Source organism: Andrographis paniculata, unplaced genomic scaffold (assembly GCF_009805555.1).
Source record: "Andrographis paniculata isolate CXL003 unplaced genomic scaffold, ASM980555v1 Contig73END, whole genome shotgun sequence".
Taxonomy (NCBI): Eukaryota; Viridiplantae; Streptophyta; class Magnoliopsida; order Lamiales; family Acanthaceae; genus Andrographis; species Andrographis paniculata.
This window is the reverse complement of record NW_026137610.1, coordinates 1,053,914-1,070,055: the sequence shown is the minus strand read 5'-3', so window position 1 is coordinate 1,070,055 and position 16,142 is coordinate 1,053,914. Positions and strand designations below refer to the sequence as shown.

Here is a 16,142-nt window from a genome sequence, read left to right as displayed (position 1 = left end):
CAATTTATATGATTTCTTGTGGAGTTGTGTTTCATCAAGTTGACTTTCTCCTTCAATTTTCTTTTGGATAATTTTCTATGAAGCTTGGAAAGTGATTTGTTGCCCTGACCGTTAAACCGACCAAAAAAGAAATATATATGCATGCACAATTTTCAATAAATTCTCCGTGCAAGCTCATTTTTGTCCCATGGATTAATATTATTTTTAGACTATCTCCAACCGAGCGCTACTAAAATTGGTGTCGGTTGAATCCTGCCTCATATTTTGGCGTTGGAATGTAGCAACTAATATGGGGTTGCCTTTTTTTTTTTGAATTGGAATTTTTTTTTTCTAATTTTTTAAAAAAATATTTTTAATTATAAATATAAAAAAATGTTTAAAATAATAAAAAATTTGAATATTTGAAAAATATTAATGAAAAATAAAGTTATGATTAAAGTAAAAATAGTTAGCAACTTTATATTTGAAGTTAAAACGGTATAAATGGAGTGTATGAGTTGGAGATACCTTCGTCTAATTTATCCAGCCCGTTTCAATTAGATTTATGATTGGGCTTATGTTAAAAAAAACTTTCTTCAATCCCACATAATTTGTCCTTATTTTTTATTTTCGTCCGTCCCAAATAACTTGTCATTTCTATTTTTGGATATATAATTATGCACTTTAATCACATTTTAAATTTTATAATTTCCTTAATTTTAATTAAACTTCTTACTTATCTTAATCTTAATCTATAATTATTTTTACTAAATAATAATTATTTTTATTAATACACTTCTTAATTACTTACTGATTATATTTTACCTAAATTGTCGTGTCTACCCTAATACGTCCATATTACATGAAAAAGAGGTAACAAATAACTAAATGAGTCTGGATTGATTTTATATATTTTTGGCCCAAACTCAAATCAAACAATCTCATGGGCTAAGTTAATATCTAGATATTTAATTTTAATTTTAATATTAAAAAAAAAAAACATTTCTTGAATAAAGTAATTAAGAAAAATAAATATAGGATATGAAATTTAATATTTTAGTTTGAATTTTTTTTTTTTGACGTATAATATGTTCGAAGTGTTATAAAAAAGACCCAAAACGGAAGGGCATATTGGTAATTTAACTATGCCTAACACCGTAAATGGAATAATAATTTGTTTTTCTTTTTAATACGTATAATATAATTTGCAGAGAAGCGTAAAGGAACCCGAATGGTATGAAACGGGTCGGGTCGGATTACAGTGGTTCTAGGGAAACAAGAAGAAAGTAGGCTCCTTCACTGCGACCATCGTTCTGATGTTTTTGGCTTCAGCCCTTCAGCAAACGCTCCTCATCAGAGTCCTGCTGTCACAGATCCATCGCCAACCGGTAACCTCCCTTTATCTATCCTACTGATTGCATTTATTTGCTAAATTTCTGCTTTGTTGGTATGGTAGCTACACGATTTGATTTCTGACTTACTTATTTTGCTATTTCACGGAATTGGATGAACCAAGAAACCCAAGTTCTGCCTCCTAAAAAGAAGCCCTTGCTTTGAGTTAGGTAATTTTTCTGCGGCTTCTGTGCTTAATTGGCTTTGGTTTGCTGTTCGTCAAGGCTCCTAGACCAAATTTGATATTGATATTGTGAACATTGAAATTTGCTTCAATTTTATTTTGCTGAAACTGTGTTGTAGTGAGTTCTAACTAATGCGTCTGTTTCTATACTGGCTGGGATCTGTTTTCCCTATTAAAATTTTGATGGGACTGTTATTCTTCTTGGCTTTTCTTTTGTATTTTGTACATGGGTTTTTCTTCAGCTATTTGCCTTTCTTTCGCTGGCTAGATTTCCCTGTAGCTAATGTGGTTAACTGACACTTTTTTGTGTGTGTTTGGGAATGCCATTGTCAGGAAAATGAGTTCTCGGAAGAAAACACCATTTCAGAAGCATAGAGAAGAGGAGGAGGCAAAGAAAAAGGTAACTCTACTACTTGGTCTTTTTAACCTCTTAAATGGCAATATAATTCAAACATTGATCCCCCGTTTACCCTTGTTTTCTATTTTTATAAATAAATTCCAATTTCCTTATATTTGCAGAGGGCGGAGGATGAAACTGCAAGATTATATCAAGAATTTGTAGAGTCATTTCAAGCAGATAACACTCCAGGGTCGAAGGCTTTTGTCCGAGGTGGAACCATCAATCCAAATGAGAAGCACAAGAATGTTTTGGAAGGTCAGTTTCTCTCAGTTTTCCATTATTATGTCTGCAATATTTTCACAAGAACATATAGTAATTTAGTTTAAATTTTTGTAATATGGATAAGTCAATGATATTTCCTTTTTTACATGGACACATTAATAAAAACATGGACCTTTCTATTCATTCACGGATGGCAGGTGGAAATTCCAAAGATGAGGGTTCTGGTTTAAAGAAAGGGAGTAGGTAAACAAATGCCTTTGATTAACTATGTGTTTGCGGTTAGGAATTTTTAGTATGAGAACTCTATGGTGGTAATATACTTCACGTGCAGATTTTGGTGCTCTGGCTATTCATTGAATTGAAGTTATTACAAATGGTTGATAGATTCTATATTTTCTGCCTTTCACTAAAACATCTATTTTGAGTATATTGTTGCATTTTTTTTAATCCAACTTAACAAGAGTTACAGACTTTATTATTTTTCTGGAGATTTGCTTGTTTTGTGTATAGTTTCAATTTCTGCTCTTGAGTGGAAGACTCTTTTTCTTTTAAAGTTTGGTGCAACTAGCCAGGAGTGCTTGGGCCATAGATGGTTCTTGTGCACTGGAAAGTCAGAACTACCAGGTTACATCGATAGAAATATAGTTCCAGCTTGAATGTGTGGCATCTGAGCCTGGTGTACACTCTCAAATTGATGGAAGTGCATGTGTTCTGTTTCTAGGCAATGCTAAAATGTTGTACTATTTCACTTGTTAATATGCAGTCAGTAGTAAATTTAGGACAATAATGTCTTGTCTCTGGATTTTATGGAGGAAAAAAAAAGTGCTTTTTGTCCATGCATTAATCATATGTAGGAGCAATTTTGTTGATCATTGGATCTCTCTGGGCTGCTGACCTCCTTCAGGCTTCCAACTTCTTCAAGCATGGGATGTGTCTTTTCTTTAAAAGGAGAACATGTGGCTTTTCTTTTTTTGTCCTAGCATATGACTCAAACCTGTACCTTGCCTTTGGGCCACCCCTTCGTGGAGAGAGCTGATCTAGTAAAAGTTGTGATTAATCTATTGAAGGAAAATCAATAGTTGGGGTGCTTACTGTGAGGTGCTTAGTTTTTGTGATGGAAAAAGTATTCTCTAGATTTTTTTATTCAGTTTTGGTATGTGTATGGAGCAGAACAGAGTTAATCATGTCAAAACAATTTATTTGTATAGTTTCTTAAGTACCATTTATGAATTATAGATCTTTTTTTTTGCTCTTCGGTATTTATTTTTCATCTTCCAAGTATAATCTTAATTTCCTATTGTTTGAGCACTTCTGGCAGAAATTTGGAAGTAATTACAGCAATATGATGTATTTGTATTCCATGTGAGAACCTTGAACTTGAAGAATACATCCAACACCAGTTACGGTTATGCAACAATGATTGTGATTCAAAATCTGACACAAAAATAAAAACTTAAATGGGGTGCTGAGTAAAGTTGCTATATGGAAGAAATTATGATAGCAGAAATTTTCTATTTTTAAATGGAAATTGATGTTTATTCTTGTTAAACTACAATAGTTTTTTTTTTAAAGAGTGCACTTTGTTTATCACTTCAAAACTCTTGGTTTGATATTTAATAGTTTGGATATGGTGTTGCAAATATTTGAAGTGAACCAGACGTTATATGTTTTGTAAGTACTTTAATCAAATTGTATTGGGGCATTTGGTTTCTTCAATCTTTCTATTCAATTTCGTGGGTATATGCACTGTTTTAGACTAAATTTCTTGGAGAGCACTTATTATATGGCATAGATAGTAGATCATAGTCTAACTTTATGCAGGTATGTACCATCCTTCATCCCACCTCCTATGGCCACAAAGGGTAAAGATCTTGAGAGGAAGGTTAGTATCGTGTTTCCCTTAAGCTCATGAAGGATGATTACTTTGTTAATCAATTTTAATTTCAATCAATGACCTCTAGAAAGATGAGAAACCAAAGGAAAAGGAAAAGGGGAAGGCTCGGAATATTGATCATTTTATGGAGGAGTTAAAGCATGAACAAGAGATGAGAGAGAGGCGGAATCAAGATCGTGAAAATTGGCGCGATTCACGTTATGGTGACAGTCATGTGGTTAGTGCTTTCTGAAAATTGGAGATGTGCTGATTCACATATGGAGTTTTGCTAATGTATATTATTCTATTGTGATGCCCAATATTTCATGCATTTTCATTCTCTGAGCAAATTATGCTTGTGCCCTAGCTTTTGAGTGGTCATATGTGTTATATAGCAAGTTTCCATGTCGAAAAAGTCTTGTTTATGGTGAAAGTGTTTTGCTCAACTCTTCAGTGCAAATTCTTTAGTGATTCATAATGTAAGAATAAATTCATTTTCGTACTTCACTTCTAGCAATCATTAAGCATTATTCTGTCATTTGTTTTCCTTCTTCAGCCATCTAGTCGTTTTGATGAGCTGCCAGATGAATTTGATCCAATGGGACGACATGGTTCATTTGATGATGGTGATCCACAAACGACAAATCTCTATGTGGGAAACTTATCACCTCAGGTTAGATGTTTGTCACTCTCCACCCTAATGAGATAATGGTTCATTCTGGTGCTTTCTTACCTGCCTATAGCCCCTTGCTTCCTCATTGTTTTTGGAGCTTCTAATAAATTTTTTTATTTACCGTGTATTTTTCTTCCCTTTAGGTTGATGAAAATTTTCTTTTACGCACTTTTGGAAGATTTGGACCTATTGCTAGTGTAAAAATTATGTGGCCAAGAACTGAAGAGGAACGAAGACGACAGAGGAATTGTGGCTTTGTGGCTTTCATGAATAGAGCTGACGCTCAGGCTGCAAAGGATGAAATGCAAGGTGAGGTTCCCCAAATGTATTTTTTTTTTGGGGTGTTGTTGTTATCCCCACTTTCCTTCCCTCCTTGGTGAGTGTACTTGTTACTGATCAATCTCATGTCTTCAATTATACCTACTTAGCTAGTAACCTAGTCCATGATTGAAAGTATTGTACGTTTGATTTTCTTTTTCTTTTGATATCTTAATGCCATTGTTAAGTTCTTCTGTAAGTATGAATCCACCGCCAATGTGGAAGTTAATATGGAACTGACAAACAATCCACCACTGTGAATTTAATCTAGCACCTGCTTTGTGTATATATATTTCTGACTCGAGGTATTCTAAATACACTAAAGGCATACTTTCTAAATCCAGGGGTTGTGGTCTATGAATATGAATTGAAGATTGGATGGGGAAAATCTGTTTCTCTTCCATCACAAGCACTTCCTGCTCCTCCACCTGGGCACATGGCCATCAGGAGCAAGGAGGTAATTATATCTTTGTTTCGCTATCATATATATACAATACATTGATGTGAAAATTGATGAGCTTTTTCCAGTAGGTCATGATTGTAAAGTTTTCATTGCAAGTATATTCTGTTCCCTAAAGTTTTGACAATGAAAGTTCTTTCTTGTGACAGGGTGCCACTGTCATTCTGTCTGGACCTTCAGGTCCCCCAGTGACCACTGTTCCAAGCCAGAACTCAGAGTTGGTAGGTGACAATGCAAGTCATTCTGTCTGCATGTTTTTTTTTTGGTTGAAATGATTTATTGTGACAAACAAATATTATGGGGCGGAAGTTCAAGACGCAGTGTTAAATATATGTATATTAAATTATCACACAATCACATTCTCTGTACTCAAGGCCCATGCTGCTGCATTGCCCCATACTTGTAATTCGTTGGGGTTTATATCTTGCTATTTCTTCTAAACTTCTTTACTGTTCATAATGAGGTTGTGTTAAACATCCATCTATTTGTTTTTAAAACATAACTGTTTTTAAGGGAAGAAGAATAGCTTATCTTTTTTTTTGTCTTGAGATTGTCTTTAAAGAAACCTTATGATTGGATTTTGATTTTTAAGTGTACAATAGTAGAGATAAAAATTTTTCTCAATTCAGGGACATGTTCATTTTTTTAACCACACTGCAATTGCTTTCCTGGGCATGCAGGTTCTCACTCCAAATGTACCAGATATTAATGTTGACCCTCCTGATGACAAACATCTTCAGCATGTGATTGATACAATGGCTCTGTATGTCCTTGATGGGGGTTGTGCTTTTGAACAAGCAATAATGGAGCGAGGACGTGGAAATCCTCTATTCAGTTTTTTGTTTGAGCTTGGGTCAAAGGAACATACTTATTATGTATGGAGGCTCTATTCATTTGCTCAGGTGAGCTTGACATTTGCAACCAATATGCTGTTTGCTGACATGATGATTTTCCATCCATTAGTGCATCTTACTACTCACGGATGATTTAATGGATTTATTTCCTAGAGCAATAATCTCTTTTAAGTGGTTAACCATTCAGGCATTCCCTTGTTGAGTTTGAGTTACATGAGTTTAGTAACATAGATACACCAGCATAAGCATAGAAAGTTACAAAATTGTTGCAAGGAGTATTTGGTGTAGTTACCTTCTTTTTTGCTTCAGTGGAATTTATGATCATATAGCACAAAATGATACCAAATTTTATCTGTGTGAGTGCAGGGTGATACACTTCAGCGATGGCGAACAGAACCTTTTATCATGATTACTGGTAGTGGAAGGTAAAAGAAGGTTTCTTTTTTTGATAAGCATACACAAACTCCAATTTTCATTTTAAACTTGATATTTCGGTTAAATGGTCAATGAATCAATTTTTGCATCTATTGATGAACATAAAATGTATGCTTGAAAGCTGCAATATTAGTCTTGCGTAGAAAGATGTGTTGATATGTGAAGCACATGTTTAGAAGATTTCTTTTTTAAGGACAGCTGCAAAAATTAATCTTAGAGTTAATTCTTCCTCTGTCTAGAGCTTTTACTACATATCATACTGACTTGCTGCTGTTTGTGTTTAAGATGGATACCACCTCCTCTACCAACATCAAGAGGCTTGGAGCATGAAAAAGAAGCTGGGAGCACTTACGCTGCTGGAAAAAGCAAAGTTTGTTCTAACCCAATCTTCTTAGTATTGTTTGCTGTTGTCTATGGTTGATTTCATTTTCAACAACATGGTTCAAATATTTTATGTTTACATTATTCCATCTAATGAAATTTGCAGCGTGTGGAGGTGGAAAGGACACTGACAGATTCTCAAAGAGATGAATTTGAGGACATGCTGCGTGCATTAACATTAGAAAGAAGCCAAATAAAAGAAGCCATGGGGTTTGCACTGGATAATGCTGATGCTGCAGGAGAGGTAATTGCATGAACTGATAATTGGTATGCTTAGTGTGCATGAATCATATGTTCAAGTACAATGTAAAGCTAGTAATTTTACGAAAAAGTACACTCACTGTTATTATGTCATTACATCCAAACATCAATTACATGCGACATCACTGCATTAAATTTCAGGTGGTTGAAGTTCTGACTGAGTCCTTGACACTCAAAGAAACTCCAATTCCCACAAAAGTTGCCAGGCTTATGCTTGTCTCTGACATTCTACATAACAGTAGTGCTCCTGTGAAGAATGCATCTGCTTACCGTACTAAATTTGAAGCAACCTTACCAGACATCATTGAAAGCTTTAATGACTTGTATCGTAGTGTAACTGGACGAATTACTGCTGAGGCCCTTAAGGTAACTTTTTTTTTTATCTTTTCACAACTTTGTAGATTCTTCATTCTGCTTCAGAAGCTCATCTCATCCCCTTTCAATTTTCAGGAACGAGTTTTAAAAGTTCTTCAAGTGTGGGCTGACTGGTTTCTGTTTTCGGACGCATATGTCAATGGGTTGCGAGCTACTTTTCTTCGATCTAGCACTTCTGGTGTAGTATCTTTCCATTCTATATGTGGTGATGCCCCTGAGCTAGAGAGGAAATCTGGTTCTGCTGACACCAGTGATGCCGAAAGGATTAACCAGGATGCTGCATTAGCAATTGGGAAAGGAGCTGCCATGAAGGAGCTCTCTAATCTGCCCCTTATGGAACTGGAAAGGCGGTGCAGACATAATGGGCTATCTCTGGTTGGTGGAAGAGAAATGATGGTAGCACGGCTACTTTATCTGGAAGAGGCAGAAAAACAAAGGGGTTTTGACCTAGATGATGAATTGAAATCTGCACACATCCAATCTAGCGCAGGAAGATACACAAGTGGACAGAAGGAACCAAGTTTTGAAACAGATTCAGGAAGAATATCAGGAAGTGGTAGTTACATGGAGGAGGATGTACAGACAAAGGGGAGAGGATCAATGTTGTCAACCTCAGCAGGTCCTACCTGGCAGCCTGGGCTTGAAAATAATGAAGATCAAAATGAATCAATTCTCCCATCTTCAAAGTGGGCTAGAGAGGACAATGAAAGTGATGATGAACCTGACAGAAGTGCTAGGGACTTGGGTTTAACTTATTCTTCAGGTAGTGAGAATGCAGGCGACAATCTCCACAGATCTGAGGAAGTGAAGTTTACTACTGATGCCAGTAATTCAACACATCTTGATGTCGGAATGAATGAAGAACAGAGGTACATGATCATTCAACTTAATTCTTCTTGCATCTTGTGTTGCGACTTTAGATATCAGTGTAAATATTATTGGTTTGATCATGCTTTTGACAAATTAGAATATGCAATGAGGAATTTATCAGATTGTGAATTGTGTTACTTCTGTTGGATTACAACCACTGAGAAAAGATTCTAAAGAATCTCTTATTAGTTGCACTGTATGCCACTCATGTTTTCCAATGATCCTTATGCTGTTGCATGCCAATAATGTTTTGAGTCCTGGGATTGGGCATGAGAAGGATTGTTGCTGACTATGTTAGCTCAGCTAGTTTTTCCTTTCACATTGAATCGTCCCACTTTTCCAACTGATATTTTTACAATTTTTACTAAACCTTTCTTTTGACATTATGATATTTCACTTGGCTACATCCTCCAGACAGAAATTAAGGCGCCTTGAGGTTGCTTTGATGGAATACCGTGAGTCCCTTGAAGAGCGAGGAATTAAAAACTCAGAAGAAATTGAGAGAAAGGTGGCCATTCATAGATCTCGGCTGCAAACTGAGTATGGTTTATTGAATACAAATGCAGATTCTTCTGGCCGAAGTAAGTGTCTAGCTTTTACCTCTAGTATATAGCCATGAATATTGTTTCACTGCCACTTTTCTTTTTAAAATTGGTATCTAGGTAAGGTTTGTTCTATAATAGATTAAAAGTTCCCAGTAATTTTCTAGACTGTAATATATTAAGACTTTCAATTCACTTTCTGTTGAGCCTGCAGAGATGTCATCTCTAGAGAGGGACAGACGCGATGAATTAGTTGAGTCTTTAAAGAAGCGCCGTCGTAGTCGGAGCAGAAGTGAAAGCCCTCAACGAAAATTACCAGCCCGAGACAGAGACAAGGAAAGTGATGGAAACAGGGACAGAGAAAGACGCCGTGAAAGAGAAAGAGGTCACTATTTGGAAAGTGACAGAGGAAGGGAGCGAGACCGAGAGAAGAGTGGTAGCAAGGAGAGGGGTGATCATGAAAGAGAAAAGGCACGGGAACGAGACAGAGATAGAAGGAGGGTCAAATGAGCTTCACAAGAGGGTCGAATGAGTTTGTGATGCGCCTACACATCCACAACACAGTGTCGTTCTCCGGTGGGATATTTTGATTCATCCGATTTTCAGCTTTTGCCATGGAAAGAGATGCTATCCCTGAGTGCCCCTGATGGAACTACATCTTTTAGAATAGGGAACTACCAGTTTTTGCAGTGCACAGTAAAATGGAAGTTTCAGTTCAGTGTTTACTTAAATATCTGTTCATGTGAGCTTAGGCTTGAATACTTTCAGCAAATATGGTGTTCCTTTAAAATACAAATTTCTTGCCCTTCTGACCATCTAGCTTAAATTTCCTATTATGGTTGCTACATCAAGTTTGCCTGTCTTGGAATTTGGAATTAGTTTAAGCTAGTTTATATCTTAGCAGGTATAATTTTACAGTGTCAAAATTCTCTGGTCATTTTTAGGAGCTCAGAGTAATGTTTTTGTTATCTTTTTCCTATGATTCAAAAACTTTTTTTTTTTTTTTTTCATTTATTTTTGACCTTTTTGGAAGCTGCTATTGAGTATTTTTACCATGGATCACACTTTACAGTGAGTCAAAAGAGTGGGAATTGAACAAATCTGAGTATGTGTTAGTTAATAATACTAGTCTTAATTTGACTATTAAATAAATAGGGAAGTTGTCATTAAGAATTACTAAAGTGGTTCTTTCTTGCTTTCTTACATGACATGTTTAGTTTTCTATATTATAATTAGTAAATTAATTGCCACATGATCTGCTTTAATGAGATTCACTACTTGACATTTGGTTATCTTGTCACTATGAAAAAATTTTGATATGTATCCACTAAAATGCCAACTTCTAAGTCACTGGTAAATAATGTCAATATTCTTTCCACACAACACCATTAATACATAACACACTCTTTAGTTACAGTAAAGATCTCTTATTTATATAAAGAGGCAGAGGAAGTAATTCACTTACACTTAATAATAATCCACAAGAACTTTACACATACATACATTTAATGGATCAGTACCTATGGGCAATGCTTTGTTCCATGTTTCTTGTCCTGCTCGGATTCTTCTCTCTTCGACTCTACGATGATTTTGTCGCTATGCCACAAAAACTACGTAGAATCTTGCTTCGACAAGGGATCAATGGCCCTCCTCCAAAACTCATACTTGGGAACATTCTGGAAATCAAGAAATCCCGGGATGCCATGGACAAGGCTGCGATTAAACAGCCACATCCTCCGGTCATACACAATGCGGCGTCTGTATTTTCCTTTCTTGAGCAATGGAGAAAGCAATATGGTAACAGGAGATTATAGAGTAAATATAAATGGAGCTTCTTTCAACCATTTGATTCTTTATTTGAGAATTGAGTTGAATTGAATTGAATTGCAGGTCCATTGTACCTGTTTTCTCTTGGAAAGATGCAGATACTGTATGTGTCGAAACCTGATTTAGTGAAGGCTATAACAACATGCACGTCGCCTGACTTGGGGAGGCCGTATCATCAGCAGGAGGAGTTTGGCCCGTTGCTTGGGCAGGGGATCTTGACATCGAATGGCTCGATTTGGGCGCGCCAGAGGAAGATCATAGCTCCTGAATTATTCATGGACAAAGTCAAGGTATGAAGATGTACACTTAGTTTCAACACATTCACCTTTGGAACACCATCTTCTTCTCTCAGGCATTTCATCGAACACCTTGAATGCATTGGCATCATGATCATTAAACAGGGAATGATGGATATAATCACTGAGTCAGCTCTAACTCTGGTGAATTCATGGAAACATGAAATCGACAACGGAGCCCTGGAAATCACTGTCGATGATTACATGAAGAGATTCTCCGGGGACACGATTTCCAGGGCCTGTTTTGGCAGCAGCCATTCCAAAGGGCAAGAGATTTTCGCGAAATTTGGGCATCTCCAGGAGCTCATATCCAGCAGGATTGCATCACTCGGCGTTCCTGGATTAAGGTAACAGTTATTGCGCAGAATTTAAACGTCAGAAATATAGATCGATTGCTTTGATCTGCATGATTACTGTAGATATCTCCCGACGAGGAACAACCTGAGGATTAGGGCATTGGAGAAGGAAATCCAGGGACTGATCCTGAAAGTGGTGAAGGAAAGGCAACTAGCTGGATCCGAGAAGGACTTGCTCCAGATTCTTCTAGAAAGTGCAGAGAGCAGCCATTGCCATTCTCCATCGGATTCAGATTCAATCCACCAGTTCATCGTCGACAACTGCCGAAACATCTATCTAGCTGGATTCGAGACGTCCGCTGTTGCAGCCTCCTGGTGTGTAATGCTGCTGGCTTCCAATCCTGATTGGCAGACCCAAATCAGAGACGAGATTAATGAAGTCTGCCATGGCCGCCCCATCCCCGACATGAACATGCTTCGCAAGATGAAACAGGTTCAACATCAATCATAAATTTGAACACAACATAACTGAATCATATATATATATATATATATATATTAACGAGCAAAGTAACGTTTGCATCAGCTGAATATGGTGATTCAAGAGACCATGCGTCTGTACCCGTCGACGCCGACGCTATCGAGGGAGGCGCTGGAAGACATTACTATCGGCGATGTGGAGGTGCCGAAAGGCGTCCATGTCTGGACCATGGTGGCGGCGCTGCATACAGACACATCGATTTGGGGCGCCGACGCGCTCGAATTCAAGCCGGAGAGGTTCCAAAATGGGATTGCCGGAGCCTGCAACAACCCGAATGCGTACATGCCGTTCGGATTTGGGCGGCGCGTGTGCGTCGGGCAGCACTTGGCCATGGTTGAGCTGAAGCTGCTCATGGCATCCATTGTAGGCAGCTTCTCCTTTACACTGTCTCCCAATTATGTTCATTCGCCTGCCATGAGAATGATCGTTGAGCCTAAGTATGGAGTCAAGATTATGGTGCAGAAGCTGCAGTGAGAAATGAGTATAAATACAATATATAAACAAAACAATAATCGAAGATATTTTAAAGTTAGTTTATCCTCGTAATTTTAGCAAAAATGGATAAATTCCAACAAATCAAACACTTGAATAACAATGTTTTTCCAAATGTAATTTGTTTTGTACAACATAATTTTCAGACTATTAGATTTGATCGGAGTTACTCGAAGCACTCATACTCATGACTCCCGATTTTCATATTATAAAAAAATAAATAAATAAAGGAATAAGAGAATTTTTTTTTGTAGAAAAGCTACATATTCTAACAAAGATGCATGTGTCTTTTATCTAATCACTCTGTATTATTTTTTGAGCCTTATATGCTTCAATACGAATTCAATATCAACAAAATAACTAACAATGACAATAACTAAACTAACGTATATACATACAACATAACTAATTAAATGAAATGATATTGGAATATATTAACACCATCTGACTTTATATATATGTCACCTCAGCATGTTATATAAAAATATTTATCAAATATATAAACATAAATGTAATAATTTTATTTTTTTTGGAATTTCAAGGCAACAACATATCATATTTAAGAAAAATACATTGAATTAAAGAATATATAAAAACCAGCATAATGTTGATAAAACTGTTATATTATACGGGCCTCCATATAATTGGTCACCAACATCTAGAAAGCATTTTTCCTATAAAATAAAAAATAAAAATAAAAATAAGAATATATTTTCCTATAAAATAAAAATAAAAAACTTTTTTTTTTTTTTTTTTTTTTGCAAAATATTAGGTTGGATGGAAGGTTTACTCAGTGAGCATTTTTGGACCGCTATTAGATTTAGTAAAAAATTTATTTAAAAAGTATCCGAAATAACGCCTGCGGATTCCACATTATCACAAATAAATAAATTAATAAATAAATAAAAATACAAATGAATGTAATGTGGTGTAGCGTGCGAAATCGTGATTGCGTACTTTTACTGCTCATCACGACATTAAATAATAATAATAATAATAATAATAATATAGTATTAGAGAATATACTGCCGTATTTGCCATCACAGACATAATACTTATATTAATAAGCATTAATTTGATACCAGCAAAATCTCATATGTATCTCATTTCATATTATTGGTTCCACGTTCTGAGCAGTATATCTTTTATCTATTTATTTTTATTAGTGACTTGGAAACCTAAATCCTATATAAAGAGAGAAAGGAATTCACTCTTCCACACTAAATTGTCAATAATAAGCTACAAACACAGTTTATATTTACACACTGAGATATAAATGGTTCAAGAAATGTTTGTTTCCTTGTTTCTAATCCTGTTCGGATTCTTGTTTCTTCGTCTCTACGATGCTCTTGTCGCTAAGCCACAAAAGCTACGTAGAATCTTGCTTGAACAGGGGATTAATGGCCCTCCTCCCAAGCTCATACTAGGGAACATTCTCGAAATCAAGAAATCCCGGGATGCCATGGACAAGGCTGCAGCGGCGGCTATCAGAATTAGCCAGCCGCAGCCTCCGGTCATCCACGACACCGCCTCTATTTTATCCTTTCTCGAGCAATGGAGAAAGCAATATGGTATGCATGCATTCAAAGTACAAATTAAATGGAGCTTCTTTCAACTCATTTGTTGAATTGAATTGAATTGCAGGTTCATTGTACCTGTTTTCTCTGGGCACGATGCAGATACTGTATGTGTCGAAGCCTGATTTAGTGAAGGCAATATCGACGTGCACGTCGCCCAACTTGGGGAAGCCGGCTCATCAGCGGGAGGAATTCGGCCCGTTGCTTGGGGACGGGATCTTGACGTCGAATGGCTCGATTTGGGCGTACCAGAGGAAGATCATAGCTCCTGAATTATTCATGGACAAAATCAAGGTATGATTATGAATGAATGAATGAAGGAATGTGTACTGTATCTGTATACATTCTTTACCTTGGGATCTAATCTTCTCTCAGGCATTTCATCGAACACCTAATGGCACAGGGAATGATGGACATAATCGCCGACTCAGCTCTAAATCTGGTGAACTCCTGGAACCATGAAATCGACAATGGAGCCATGGAAATCACTGTGGATGAGTACATGAAGATATTCTCCGGGGACATAATTTCCAGGGCCTGTTTTGGCAGCAGCCATTCCAAAGCGCGACATATTTTCTCAAAATTTGGGCATCTCCAGGAGCTGATATCCAGCAGGATGAAATCACTCGGCGTTCCAGGACTAAGGTAATTAACAATTCAATTATCGCACAGAATTAATACATCAGAGATACATATATATTTCGATTGCTTTGATCGGCAGATATCTCCCGACAAGGAACAACCTGAGGATTAGGGCATTGGAGAAGGAAATCGAGGGACTCATCCTGAAAGTGGTGAAGGAGAGGCAACTGGCTGGATCTGAGAAGGACTTGCTCCAGATTCTTCTAGAAAGCGCACAGAGCAGCAGCAGCAGCCATTCTTCATCGGATTCAGATTCCAATTCCGATTCAATCCACCAGTTCATCGTTGACAACTGCCGAAACATCTATTTAGCCGGATTCGAGACGTCCGCTGCCGCCGCCTCCTGGTGTGTAATGCTTCTGGCTTCCAATCCGGATTGGCAGACCCGAATCAGAGACGAGGTTAACGACGTCTGCCATGGCCGCCGGATCCCTGACATGGAGATGCTTCGCAAAATGAAACAGGTTCAACATCAAACATATATAAATGAATTTGAATACATACATACATATCTACATACACATATTAACGAGCAAATTAAAGTAACATTAATTTGCGTCATCAGCTGAATATGGTGATTCAAGAGACCATGCGACTCTACCGCCAACGCCGATGTTAGCGAGGGAGGCGCTGGAAGACATGACGATAGGCGATGTGGAGGTGCCGAAAGGCGTCCATGTCTGGACTATGGTGTCGGCGCTGCATACAGACACATCGATTTGGGGCGCCGATGCGCTCCAGTTCAAGCCGGAGAGGTTCCAGAATGGGATTGCGGGAGCCTGCAATAACCCGAGTGCCTACATGCCGTTTAGTTTCGGACCACGTGTGTGTGTCGGGCAGCACTTGGCCATGGTTGAGCTCAAGCTGCTTATGGCATCCATTGTCGCCAATTTCTCCTTTACGCTGTCTCCTAATTATGTTCATTCCCCCGCCATGAGAATGATCGTTAAGCCCAAGTATGGAGTCAAAATTTTGGTGCAGAAGCTGCACTGACGAATGAATATAAATAAGCTCGTTCATTTGATTTGGTCACCACTATGGTTGACAGGTTCCGAAATCAGTGTGTCAAAGTGTGCATAAAAAGCATTGGTGTAAGTCTTCCAATTGTCCTCTATGGGAGACAAGTACCCATCGAAGAAACCATAGCCCACGCGCATATTGGGATCTTTGAATTAGTAGCAACAAATATAGTCCTCTATGGCGATTTGTATTGTGTTACTTGTTGCCAAGTGCAACTAACTGCTCTGCTGCA

The 16,142-nt window shown here is 37.4% G+C and overlaps 3 protein-coding genes and 1 long non-coding RNA gene across 5 annotated transcripts; 3 read left to right on the top strand and 1 right to left on the bottom strand.

The window, feature by feature from the left end:
- The first annotated feature begins 1,205 nt into the window (after positions 1–1,205).
- Positions 1,206–10,031, top strand: LOC127265559 (protein RRC1-like). Of its 2 annotated transcripts, XM_051295405.1 has the most exons (19): positions 1,206–1,367; positions 1,496–1,541; positions 1,889–1,955; positions 2,075–2,210; positions 2,375–2,420; positions 3,999–4,059; positions 4,139–4,288; positions 4,607–4,723; positions 4,867–5,032; positions 5,386–5,498; positions 5,651–5,722; positions 6,182–6,403; positions 6,722–6,780; positions 7,076–7,160; positions 7,278–7,415; positions 7,574–7,798; positions 7,883–8,676; positions 9,092–9,258; positions 9,434–10,031. In XM_051295405.1, exons 3-19 carry the CDS (start codon positions 1,893–1,895, stop codon positions 9,727–9,729), a joined length of 2,910 nt encoding a protein of 969 aa, XP_051151362.1. In that variant the 5' UTR covers positions 1,206–1,367; positions 1,496–1,541; positions 1,889–1,892; the 3' UTR covers positions 9,730–10,031. The 2 variants fall into 2 exon arrangements, with proteins under 2 accessions (XP_051151362.1, XP_051151363.1); XM_051295406.1 differs by lacking the exons at positions 1,206–1,367; positions 1,496–1,541; positions 1,889–1,955; positions 2,375–2,420 and having other exon boundaries at positions 2,073–2,210.
- Positions 10,032–10,727: 696 nt separating this feature from the next.
- Positions 10,728–12,653, top strand: LOC127265421 (cytochrome P450 714C2-like). The gene is made up of 5 exons (XM_051295199.1): positions 10,728–11,016; positions 11,110–11,336; positions 11,448–11,689; positions 11,762–12,131; positions 12,225–12,653. Exons 1-5 carry the CDS (start codon positions 10,728–10,730, stop codon positions 12,651–12,653), a joined length of 1,557 nt encoding a protein of 518 aa, XP_051151156.1.
- Positions 12,654–13,959: 1,306 nt separating this feature from the next.
- Positions 13,960–16,142, top strand: LOC127265563 (cytochrome P450 714C2-like). The gene is given in 6 exon segments (XM_051295412.1): positions 13,960–14,242; positions 14,316–14,542; positions 14,652–14,893; positions 14,970–15,354; positions 15,456–15,489; positions 15,492–16,142. Coding segments are annotated over 6 exon segments (1,563 nt in total). The 3' UTR covers positions 15,884–16,142.
- Positions 14,173–15,511, bottom strand: LOC127265567 (uncharacterized). The gene is made up of 3 exons (XR_007841988.1): positions 15,411–15,511; positions 14,601–15,322; positions 14,173–14,516 (listed from the first exon to the last, which is right to left on the bottom strand). It is a non-coding gene; the product is annotated as an uncharacterized LOC127265567 (long non-coding RNA).